This window comes from Lissotriton vulgaris, chromosome 7, assembly GCF_964263255.1.
Source record: "Lissotriton vulgaris chromosome 7, aLisVul1.2, whole genome shotgun sequence".
NCBI classification, from domain to species: domain Eukaryota; kingdom Metazoa; phylum Chordata; class Amphibia; order Caudata; family Salamandridae; genus Lissotriton; species Lissotriton vulgaris.
This window is the reverse complement of record NC_141695.1, coordinates 1,254,740,371-1,254,753,457: the sequence shown is the minus strand read 5'-3', so window position 1 is coordinate 1,254,753,457 and position 13,087 is coordinate 1,254,740,371. Positions and strand designations below refer to the sequence as shown.

Genomic DNA, 13,087 nt, shown 5'->3' with positions numbered 1-13,087 from the left:
CGGCTGACCTTATAGTCTTGGTAGGCGACACAAATCCTGCAGTATTTCCCCTTCACTCTGTTCCCCCGCCCAGTAATATAGCAATGATACACCAACTACCACACGATCTTCAAGATTTCCCAATCCCGGAACCAAAAAGCCCACGACTACTAGGGAAAGAAAGAGAATCAGCCAGATTAATTAAGGAGATAGCTTCCCTGCTGAATTCTTATATTCGCCCTTTAGAAGCTAGACTTAGTAACATCGAGAGTCTAATTTCAAAAATCTCCAGTCCTCCCAAAATCACACCCTCACATGTCCCTCAAAAGCCTCCTTCAGATTCCTCGATCATAATTCATCCAAACAAGAAATCGGTATTGTTGCCTCCTCCACAGAGCAAAAAACAACTTACAGTAAAAGTTTCAACAGTACCAAATCCTCCCACTGTCCAAAAAATCACTCCCAAGTCCTCGACCATCCTTCCACCACCTACCCCACTTCCGACACCAATAGTAAATACTCCAAGCATAAATACCCCTTCCTCTAAAACCCCCGTGACGACAAACCCCCCTGCCTCCATAACTCCCGCCATAACAAATACAAAACAAACAAAAACAAAAGGCACCCCGAGAGAGATTACTGACCAAAGACCCTCTGTAAACCTACCCCCTGCGGCATGTCCATACGTAGTGGTCATGACAGGGGTCCCTGAACTTACTGGGGAGGGGGCTGAACCCAACTGGTCACTGAAGAATAAAGTACAGTATTGGCTGAACACTAATCGCCCTGTTCCCCAACACTGGAAAAGCACAATAGCCTCAGTCTCCCGGACCTCGTGGGTGGGTCACAGAAAAAAAACTATCCGGGGTGACTGTATAGTAATCACGTTCGAGGATCCAACCATAGCAGAATACATCTGCTCCCGGGAGTTTAATACCTCTGGGGGAATTGCCACAAGACCCTTGTCATATTTCTACCCAAAACGATATCACAACAATAATTATTCCCGTGATATCGATAGCATTTGGAGGAAACCAATACTGCAGCCATGGGAGATAGACATCGCGGGCCCAAAACTAATGCCGCGATATAATGAGCCCGACCACCCTTGGTGGCCATCAAACCAAATCCACCCGCAAAGAGAAGCACCATGGCAGATCATGGGCCCACATAACAGATCTAGAAATTGGGAGCAGTGGGAGAGACCACTGCAGAATCCATACGGCACCAGCTACAGAGAGCCCACTAATGGGCAAAACTGGCAAGGGATACCGTTAATGAATCGTTTCAGCGGCCTGGAAATGGTCGATTGACAAAGAAGCAATCCCACGGAGTCAGCATTAACAACTAAGGACCCGATTAATCCTCCAATAGAACTTCCTCAAGTGGAAAAATCACCTTCAGACTATGCACCGTTATCCATTATCTTCTGGAATGTGGCAGGCCTCCGAAACAAAATAGAGGACGGCTCGGCCGCTGGTTTCCTGAAGGACTCACAAATCATTTGTCTACAAGAGACTTGGACAATGACACCTTCACATCTTGCAGGCTACATGACATTTTTTTCCCCCGCCCTTCCCAGCAGCGCAGGTAGACCGAAAGGGGGTCTGGTAACATACCTGGCTAACACAATCTTTGAACTGAAGATTACTAAGGTAGACCTAACTCCACACTTCCAGATTCTCACAATTACAATTGGGAAAAAGCTTTGCTTCACAATAATAAACCTCTACAACAACTTAGAGGATGACCTCTTTCTGAATGTCCTCTCACTAATCCAATCAAAAATAACCGATCACTGGCATGCCAAACAGAAAAAGGAAACACCGCAGATAATCTGGGGAGGAGATTTTAACATACACCCCTGCCCCCTGATTGACACATGTGGGATAAAGGACGAAAATGACAACCCACTGGTACACTTTTCCCACTCAGGAGTGGGGACTGTCATGAACAAAACACTAGCCGATCTGGACCTACAAATTCTGAACCCTATACAACAGCGTCATAGCAAACTAGAACCAACCTATAGAGGAAGGGGCCATGCGACCACTGTAGACTTTGTACTTGTGACAGAAGGCTTAAAAGATCATACCAAAAATTTCAAAATTCTGGAAAATAATCTTAGTGATCATTCTGCCTTAAACCTGAGCTTCTATATCCATCAACCAAGGTCACTGATGGTATCGATAGCAAACACGCTGGCGCAGAACAGACTGGAGCTGGGGAAGAACAATGGTTACACCATAAAATGGGAAAAGGTGGACCCAAATACACTAACAAAACGGCTAGTAGAATCCTCCTACAACAGCTTCATGATCTGCCTTGACCCTTATGCAGAGCCAAAACAAATTTTGGAAAACTTCACCATAATAATAGAGCAAGTCAAAAAACAGCTGACTAAAACATCCAGACAAACTAAAATAAATTCCACAGGTTGGTTTAACCGAGACTGTAGAAAAGCACAAACTAAATTAAGGAAAGCTCTCGGAAAACCAAATAGAGATGCAACAGAGATCCAAGCTCTCCGACGAGTGTACACCTCCTCCAGAAAAGAGAGGAAAAAAGAACTGAAACAATCCCTCTGGAACGCCCTACATAAGAGCGCACTCCTGAAAGACAGTAAGACCTTCTGGAAGATTGTTAAATCACCCGCGCTAGCTGACCCCGCCGGTCCAAAAATAGATGTGGCCATCGACGAGGATGCGTGGGTGAATCATTTTTCTGAAATCTTCAAACTGACATCAACCAGCGAAGAAAATCACTCCGATATTCCTCTAGTCGCCTATCCAATAACCATGGACCTTGACATGCAGGACCTAGCACTGGCACTGTCTTCAAGCAAAAGCGGGAAAGCTCCTGGCCCTGACGGGGTTCCGGTTGACTTGTTCAAATACCTGCCGGACTTATGGGTTCCAATATTGACAAGAGTATGTCTAGCCACAATGGAACTCGGCCTGTTAGAGTCATGGTCCTCTTCAATAATGGTCCCAATCTTTAAGAAGGGGGACCGTCAGGACACAAAGTGCTATCGGCCGATATCGCTCCTAGATTCTCTGGGAAAAGTAGTTGGAAGAGTCCTCCTTGAAAAATTACAGCAATGGGTAGAAGACAAAACTATCCTCTCGGACTTACAGTTCGGGTTTAGGGAGGGCTTTGGGACAGTTGAACAGGCCCTAAACCTAAGTCTGTTAACATCAAAGTATACCCATGCTAAACCTGGCTCCATCTACATGGTCTATGTGGACTTGTCCTCCGCATTCGACTGCGTTTCGCATGCGAAGCTTTGGTCACTGCTGAACGTTATGGGGGTCGATCCTCCCCTCCTGAACTTTCTGAGGGAATTGTACAGTGAAGCCACGGCGAGAGTAAGATACGGAACAAACGGAGAATTGACAGCACCATTCAGGGTAGAGCGGGGAGTAAGGCAAGGGTGTGTCCTTGCTCCCTTTCTCTTTTCATTGTATACAAACGGCCTAGAAGAGTCCATGCTGCGAGGGGCGAGGGATCTCCCCAGTGTAAAAGGTCGCCTGATCCCCGCGCTCCTATATGCGGACGACGCAGTCATCCTGGCTCGCACCCCTAACGAACTGCAAAAATCTCTAACCAAATACGCAGATTTCATGGGGGCCTTGGATCTGCGTATCAACATCAAAAAAACGTTCGTTATGGTAGCTGGTGGATCAAGAAAAGCAACCAAGTCGATCTTTCTGAATGGTGAAAAAATTGAAAAGACCCCACAATACCCGTACCTAGGCATCATGATTGACGATGCCTTAAACTGGAAAGCGGCTGTTGAGTCCAGGAGGCTTCTCTTCAAAAGAGCAATCATGGCGCTGATAAAATTCTCTAATAAACTGGGAAAAAGAGCACCAGTAGAACTGCTCCAGATCTACACTGCAAAATGCCAATCTATTGCATTATATGGAGCAGGGACTTGGGGCCACGTTTCCTCCAGTTCAATACAAAAAGAAGAGAACATCTTCATCAGTTTCCTTCTCTCAATTCCTAGAAGTACCTCCACCTACGCCTCACATTTAGAGTTGGGAATCCCTCACATTGAAGATTTAATAAAAATCCAACCTCTCCTGCTCTGGAGGCGAGCCTGGCTCTCGGTAAAAAACACTCTGACTAAAAGTATCCTACAGGACGTTATGGACCTGGATCATGCTCACAAAATCGCATGGCTCTCGTACGTTAGACACTTTTTTACGGATCTGGGCCTACAAAAGTACTTTTACACCCCAGAAACCCTGAGAGAAACCTCCAAAAAAGAACTGAAACGACTTGCGTTGTGCCATTTGGAGTCACTGAGACTGACTACGCAGATCACAAAAAAATCTGTCACCCACGCAATTATGATCCAGCAGTCCTTGAGAATTCAGTTATATCTGACCATGGAGCTAACGGCCTACGAGAAAATGCTCTTAACAAGATTTAGAATGAACCTTTTTTTCAGGTTAGTGACTTTCCCCGATAAAAACAACTGGAATGCACAGATAGACCCATGTCCATGCGACGACCTTTCTCAACAGTCCACCATACACACGGTACTGTTCTGTAAGTTTTATCATCCCCATCGGAAAATATGGTTAATTCCTCTACTTAAAAAATGGGGCCATAGACAATGTCGCCCGGCCATGCTGGCACTCCAAACCTTGGACTCTGAGTGTACTGTCTACCATGTTTTAAACTTCTTAAAGTGTATCATGAGGCATCGCAACAACTTGTAAATCAGTGGATTAACTTTGTATCAATATTGGAAAATGTAACTTTTTTAAATGTCTATTTTAAATTGTACCTTTTAAATGACTCCAATTATTAATTCTGTATTTTTGTGATATCTTTTATGGTTTTGCAAATGCTAAAAAACCGAATAAAGATTATATTATTATTACTATTACCTGGGGGTATATTTCCCTTATTACCATTTTTAGGGCAACTGGCATCACTTTTGTAATGACCCACCTGTTTACAGGTATGGCAATAGGGTTTCTTCTGTTCTGAAGGAGTGTTATGGGACCCACCACCCTTGTTGGAGTTTTGGGGCCCTTGGGAAGTCTTCTCTGTGGATTTATCCCCACCCTTCTCTTGAGGCTTGGTTGATTCCTTTTTCTGGTCACCACCCTGGTTTTTAGGCCTAACCCTGGTTCTGACCCATTTGTCTGCCCTCTTACCCAATTCCTGTGGAGAGGTCAGATCAGAGTCTACCAGATGCTGATGTAATAACTGGTTCTGACAATTATTTAAGATTTGCTCCCTCATAATTAGATTATACAATCCTTTAAAGTCAGTAACCTTACTACCCAGTAGCCAGCCTTCAAAAGCCTTAGTGGCACAATCAACAAAGTCAGTCCAATCTTGAGACTGAGTTTTCTGGGTGTCTCTGAACAGCATCCTGTATTGTTCAGTGGTTAAACCAAACCCATCAACCAGTACATTCTTCAAGATTTTGTAATTGTTAGCATCCTCCACCCTTGTGGTGAGGAGCTTATCTCTACCTTTACCATCAAAGGAGAGCCACAAGATAGCTGCCCACTGACTTTGGGGAACACCCTGCACAGTGCAGGCTCTCTCCAAAGCAGTAATCCATTTGTGGATGTCATCCCCTTCTTTAAAGGGGGGCACTATCTTATTCAGGTGCTTTTTATCAAAACTCCTTTCCCTATTGCTAGGTATATTGCTGCCACCAGTGGGCTGTAGCCCACATAATTCTTGCTCTCTAGCAAGGGCAAGTCTCTCTTTGGCCAGGGCAAGTTCTTCCCTTTCAATCCTCAGTTTGATTGCCCTTTCTTCAGCTTCATACACTCTCCTCTTAGGGGAAGACATCCCTCTGTGAGAAGAGTTGAGAGAGCCATTGGTTCGAAAGGATCTGTTAGAGCCTCTTGATAGAGACCTAACTCGTCCATTCCCAATGTTAAGCTGACCTGAGAGTGGGCCCAGGGGTCCCCCAGTACCAAGCTCATGTCTGCTTAAGTTGGACCTGCTTAGTCTTCTGACTTCTACCTGTCCCTTATCTGCCTCATCCCCAGACAACTCATCCTCATCCTCAGCATCATCTGCCTCATGGAGGGGATGGATATCAAAGGGACCCTGTAAGGAGGGCAAACTTCCATCTGGATTAGAAGGGTCTGGGTTACCAGCCCTACTGGCATCATAAGCCTCTAAGAGACCAATCAGAAAGGAAGTGGTGGGGTTAGACCCCTGTTTTAGTTTCCTGAGAGTACACACTTGTCTCATCTCATGGAAGCTAGGAGCAGCATATTTTGAAGTAAGGACCTGTGGAGGGTCCACTGACACAAGGGGATACTAAGAGTTTCCTCCTTTGTCTGACATGCTGATTCTAGTGTGGTGTAAGTGATGCACCTACCTACACTATGTGTTTACCTACTGATCCCTTGCTAAGAGTTGCAGCCAAGGTGTGCTAAGCCTTGAGGAGCTGCAACAGCTGGTTCAGTAGAACTCAGAGTATTCTAAGCTTTAGTTATATGTACCTAACAGTACTTATGTGATCTTTCAACAAGATATTCTTAGGATACGTGTGGTAAAACAGCAAGCTCAAATCCCAACCGCTGCTCACCAATGTGAGAAGGTGGCCTGATATGCAGTGCTCACTATTCTAGTGAACACTATGTATCAGTCCAGCAACCCTTATTGATGATTGGTTGTAAGTCAACCTTATAGACCAGCTATCCTAGTAGCATGGATACGAGCAGTCTAAGGCTAAAGACTCGAGAGGGCGTGTTAAGCCAGCTGTTTACCACACATATACCCCTTGAACACCAAGTGAAAGGACACCACACAAGTGTTATGAAAATAAACAGTTATTTATTAAAGATCACAACAGCCCTGTACTCTTTATGAGGACAGGGTACTAAGCACAAACCAAAACTCTTACAAAAATACTTAAGTTAGCACAGTATATACAAATGCCCGAGGGGCACGGAAAACCATATACTCTGAAAGTGGAATGCGAAATTCCTAGCAGGTAAGTACAGTACTAATAGCTTTTGGAATCGCTAGGACTTGACTAGGGAATCGTTAGATTACTTCTAGGAGGCCTAGGGGACTCGGGTGCAGTGTGTGCACTCTCACGCGAGATGCGGACAAAAGTCTATGGTAGCTAGGAAGTAGAAAGTTAGTGTTCTCGGGCGAACCCGACCTGGTAGGGAGAAAACGAAAGTAGATTCTGACCCTTGGATAGTGAGGCTATGCTGGGGCACCGAAATGCCGAAGTTACCTAGCCCAGGGGCTGCAGCTGCATAGGTCTGAAAAGACGTCGGGAATCCTCGTAGACGGACCAGGAGCCGGAAGAAAAGATGCTGGCCGGTGACCAGTGAAGAAAGTTCAGTTGGATCCAAGCCTGGATCTCGAAGATAGATGACACCTGAAAGCAGAGGGGACCAAGTTCGAGACTACTAGCCAGTAGTCAGTGGGCACCAGGAGGGCACCGGATGGTAGCCACCTCGACAAGGTGAGTGGGTGACGCTGGAGCTCGAAGATCTCACGGACCAGGAGGCGTTGTCGGTGACCAGGATGGAGGATCGAGCTGTCCCACGAAGATAGAAGCTGTCGGCGTCGCTGGACCCAGGATTGGGCAACAAAGCCTTGGCAAATTCAAGCCCACGCGGTGGACTCAAAATGGCGTCTGGAGTGGACCAGGAGGGTCCGGGGTGCCTCTCTTCAAGAGGGAAGCAAGGGCCAGTCTGGAGCAACCAGACCAGCAGTCGTGAAGTCGTTGGGCGTCGTTCAGAAGGCCACAAGCCAGCCGGCTAGTAGCCAAACAACGCGGTGCACAGCAAACAGCAGAAGGCCCCACGCAGATCGTGGAGATGCAGGGAGGCTGACCTTGGGTGCTGGAGCTGCGCAGGGTCGGGGCTTCTCGGACCCCAAAGCACTCACCAGTGGAGGACACGGTGGGCTTGCAGTAAAGATGTCGTGCAGTCTTGGCGATCGTCGGTCCCTCGAGGTCTCGTCGCACTCACGGTTCTCAGCTTGGCTGTAGAGGTGAGTAGAAGTCAGAGGTGCCAGGGAAGCCGGGTCTCGTCGAGCTGGGTCGTCGGATTCGTGATGAAGAACTTGCAGCAGACCGCAGTGTTCTTTAGGATGGTGCCCGCTTGATGCAGGGTGACTACTCCTTAGCCACAAGGGAGAATCTTGAAGAAGAAATCGTGAAGTCCTTTCGAAGAAAGTGGTATCTTGATTCCAAAGATGATCTAATTTGAACAGGGGGCCCGCTCCTATCTTTATACTAAAAAAGGGGGCTGACCCGGTGACTAGGTCCTGCCTATGGGTGGGACTAGGAGGGGGGTGGTTACACCCCTCTCCCCTGCCGGACTTCCCCAGGCCAGGGGCTGGTGTGCCCCTGGAACTGGTTCTGACTGGCCTATGCGTAGTGAGCACCGGGGTGCCACTCAGCAGTCACCTTCCTGAAAAGCCCTGCCTACCCAGGATACACAAAACCATGTCTGGGACGGTGCTAGCACCGCCCCGGACAGGAAACCCTTTGTCCAGGCCTCCCTCGCTGGAAGGACTCCCAGCAGCAGGAGGTCAGACTCGTGTCTGTGGTGGCAGCATCCATTTTGTGGAGCTGAGGCTTCAGTTAACTTTAACCGGGGTTCACAGTTACATACATGTCGTGTCCCTCTAGAAGGGTGGAATGCTAACCCCGTCGCCAGAATTGGCGAGGGGTTAGTATTCCAATTCGTATGACACCTTACTCGACATGTTTTGATAAAGCAATACCAAAGATAGCATTTAACCGCGAGGATTATAATGCACTTAAGAGTATATGGTATGCGATATCATGGAACAGCTATTAGGACTTGGTTCCGCAAGCTGCAGACAGGCTCAGCTCATGCCAGAGCACCATCTCACACGATTCCAAGCACTCTGCCTTCAGGATTGTTAAGGCCTGCCATAGGAGTGACTGATAGGAATCTGTGTGTCCATTTTAGGGTTAGGTATAGGTATACTACACCTACAGCAAAGGGTGATTACACGACTTTGCCCCAGCTGTCATGCAGCCAGTTGTGTCAAATTTAGGAGGCCAGCCAGGGGTGGCATAATACATGCTGCAGCCCCTGGCAGCCCTGGGTACACCTATGCCCTGAGTTACAGGGTCTGATAAGGTGGCCCAGTACCAATTGGAAATGTACCTAGGGTACATGGAATCCATTTTAAAGAGAGAGCAGTAGGCCTGGGGTCCTGATTGGCAGGGTCCCAGGTCGACTATGTCCAAAACCAGCTAAAACACAGGGCAAAAAGTTGGGGGCAACCATAGTCAGGATGTACCTTCCTACACCATGTATGAAGAAAATGTCAATCCAGCCATAGTAAGAGAGTATCTGATTTCACAGGGGACTGAATTACACCTCGCACTAGAGGATTTCATCTTTCAAACCTTTGCTGTGGGTGGAGAGGCATAAAATCCACCCTTGCTCCATTCTGAAAAGATTTAAAGGGCTCCATGAATTAATAGCCTCCAAAATTATCTGCCAGAGGTCATCTGGAGAGTGGTTGGAGTTGGAAAAGTGATGGCACATTTTTGTAGTGCTGTGTCTGCAGCATATGTTGCTCCAGTCCTCCATTATTCTTGGTTCGATAGCGCTCGTGGTCATTCCTGCGTAATGAAGGCCACAAAGGCAGGTGATCAGATAAACACAGTTTTTTGTACTGCAGGTACTGTAACTTTTCTGTTTCCAGGTGAATTGGGGACCCAACCTGACCTCTTAGGAATGTTTAGTCAGTGGGCATACCGCGTAGGACCCAAAGGGATAGTGCCCTGTGACAGGTGGTAAGGCCCACAAGGTTTTCTGCATGTGGGACTGTTGAACATGGGGTCTGGTGTTTACCAGGAGGTCCTTCAGTTTCTGGATACACTTAAAAGCGAATCATGGCTCTGGAATCTCAAGGAGCCCAGTGCGTCATCACTCCTTACCACGGTCGCATGCACCCCACCCAAGGACAATCACTACAACTACCTGCACCTTAAAAGACGGGTCTTCTCCCCTGCTCAGTCTCAATCCAGAAGAACAGAGGATGGTAGGTCTCCGGCGCTCTCTGTACAGAAACCACATGAGTATGGTTGCATCTCTTGAAAACTCAGTTTTTCTTTTTTTCTCACCCCAAGGCAATTTGGGTCCCCTTGACTTGCTGTTTCTTTATGTTGACTATCATTGTTCTTTCCACAGTTAGCAGCTGAGTGCTACACTCTGCTTTTGACCTATGGGTCACTGATCAAAAAAGAAAGACCCTTCACTCACTCCTGAGGACAACTTGTGATACACTGTGTAACATCAACACAGATTGGTTTTCTGGTGTCTGTTACCTGTATGTCCACCTGCCTGTTCTGCTATATTGCATGTACTAGTGTGTTTTTTACTTCCTTCACATTGTGGCGACTGATCAGCCATAACAATAGCATGCACATACAGTGTCCCGGAAAAGCGATCCTGGAGACACATTGGCCCATACATGCAAAACATTTGTTTACTGTGTGTTTTCTTCATTTTCTCATATTTTTCTAAGTTGGACGATCAATTTTAAACTTTTTGAACACAGGTATTTTCTTTTAGGGGATTACCTACACTTTATATCACATCATGTGGGGTAGGGTTAGCTCTCCCTTTTTTAGGTCCTGAAGAAGTGGTACAGATACTTTTTGGGCCAACAGGCAAGAAACACGTTGACCTGACCACATTCACAGATTTAGGCTACTTGGATACATTACCTCCCTGTAGTCACCCGTACCAAATTATGTTATTTTTAAACCTGCCAAGGAAACCATCAGTTAAAAGTCCAGTTGAATACCTCTTTTTAGTCTCTCTTCATTTCACTACACACAGTCACTCAACCTCACACATTCAAAACACCATCACACTGGCACTTTCATCAGATGGCAAAAATAAAAAGATCTCCGCTAAAGCGACCCTTCGTGGGGCCCATAGGGCATTGCATTGCCAGCCTTATGAAGAACACCCTTGATGATGAGACATTACATGCTCATGGATTTGTGAAGGCACCAAGAAAAAATCCTTAGGATTCCCCTTTCTTTGTCCGCCTTTCTTTCTACTTTGCTTTCTGAAAGGAGCAGTATTTCCACTGGTTTCTGCATTAGCACTTTCAGAGCCTAGGTACTGGACCTTCATTGGCTCACATTACCCCTCACTTCCTTGTTTTGAGTCATATTCAGGGCCATATACAAATCTCTACAATGTCCAGAAAATATAACGATACTATACATAATATAACAAACATTTCACTCAACTTATTAAGTGCTATTTGAAAGTGGGAAACAAATATGTGTGCAGAGTGAATCAAAGATGAATACTCCATTATAAGTAAGACTTTCATAGAGTGAGCAGGAGATGCTGTTTATTCTTAACTCAGACTGTCTTTAATTCACTCCCATATTAGGGTTTTATTTTCCAGTGCCTTGGTAAGTGCATGGCCAGCTGTGATGATACTGCACTGATCTTACCCTTCCTTCGAAGGATGTTCGAATCTACTAGATTCATCGCTACGCCTCACCATGCAGTAAGTATCAAGTGCATTTCTTACAATTATCAAAGATTTATTTCCCTAGAGTATTTCACCCTGTACGACCACAACAAAAACAAGTTGAGAAGGTAGTCATATGGGGCTGTGGAGCATCTGGATGTACATTGTGTAGGTTTGTAACTTCATTCATAGAGCTTGATGGTAAATGATTGATGACCGACGAAACATTCCTCACTCAGTACTTCCTCTCACCCAATAGTGTGATTTTGTACTCCGTGCATAGCCAAATTATATTAGAGTGAAACCCCTCTACAGAGTAGATGAGGACTAAGTTAGCAGAAACTAAATGTAGAGCTCCTTTTTTCAGGTGACTAATAATGCATTTCATCAGGGATAGTTAGGAGCCTCTTTAGGTGATCTCTCTTGATAGAAGCCAGTGTTTGAACAAGATAAATCAAGTTTAATCAATTTAGCAGATAAAGCGGTGAAAGACATAAAGCTTTGTGAAGGCTTTGAAATGACTCTCTCAGAAAGGCGTTCAAAATAGACAACAGTAGACATGAGGAAGAAAGGATAAGCACCCCTTCTAAAGAAATCGCACTCCTTTGTTGTAAAGAAGGCTTGTGTATTGAACTGTCCTTGCAGTTCCTTTATGTGAAACACCAGAGAGAACAAAGTGACAGAAAACAAATAGTGATGAAACTCTCATCTTATTGTCCAAAGATGCTTTTTAAGTAGCATGGTAAAGGCCCTCCAGCATAGCTGTATAAAGGTATTCTTAAATCATGCTTTCAGGCCACTTAAAATATTTGCTTTACTAGTTGACAATCATTCACCAACACCAGCTGTAAACACTGAATGTGAAATCAAGAACCAGCTTTATCCTTTCTTTCTAATATGAAATCTCTTGTACTAAATGTCTGCGTTTGGTTAATGTCTATTGTTTCCCTGAGGCTGTGAGTTGTCTTTCCCTATTTGCAGGGCATAGTAATTGGTTTCCAAACATGTGCCAAGGTTCATCCTTTCGCATGCCGGCAGGTACTTGAAGCGTACAAGGGTTGTCTTTCTGATATTGAGCTGGTAAGAACCATACATCTCTTTCTGTCTCATATTTCAAACTTTCCTCAGCAGCTGCGGTTCACATTTATTAAATGTATTTTACAATTAGATAAAAGTTTATGAGATAGAAAAGCCACCGCCCACCTGGGCTCTGCAGGTAGGGCCTTTTCCTGCAGTGTGGCCTGCACTGAAGTGGCCTCCCACTCCGTGCACTGCCTGGTCAATAAAACATGAACATTGCCTATTTTTCTCAGAAAGTAAATGTAGGTCAAATGGTCAGTATGTGTATGGAAATGAGTGGCAAACTGTAAGGTACTACACAATAAACATTTTGGTAACTGTCAAAGTCATTTTACACTCATTATCTGATCCGATGAAACCTGTTACATATGTTTCTGTTATTATATTGATTATACCGTAATTGCATGTACGTGTGATTTTTCTAGGATTACCTTCGTGGGCATTCTTCCAAGGGCAGGATGACATATTGAACATTTAGTGACACCCATATTTTCTGTATCTACAAATCTGTCAACTGCCCCCACAC

General features: G+C 45.4%; 1 protein-coding gene across 1 annotated transcript in view; it reads left to right on the top strand.

The window, feature by feature from the left end:
- The window catches only part of LOC147703340 (maestro heat-like repeat-containing protein family member 1), an 85,497-nt gene that overhangs the window by 57,246 nt on the left and 15,164 nt on the right, over positions 1-13,087 (top strand). Inside the window, exons 14-15 of the mRNA XM_086931784.1 lie at positions 11,398-11,517; positions 12,463-12,561. Coding sequence (XP_086787910.1) covers positions 11,398-11,517; positions 12,463-12,561 — 219 coding nt within the window. The remainder of the gene's footprint in view (positions 1-11,397; positions 11,518-12,462; positions 12,562-13,087) is intronic.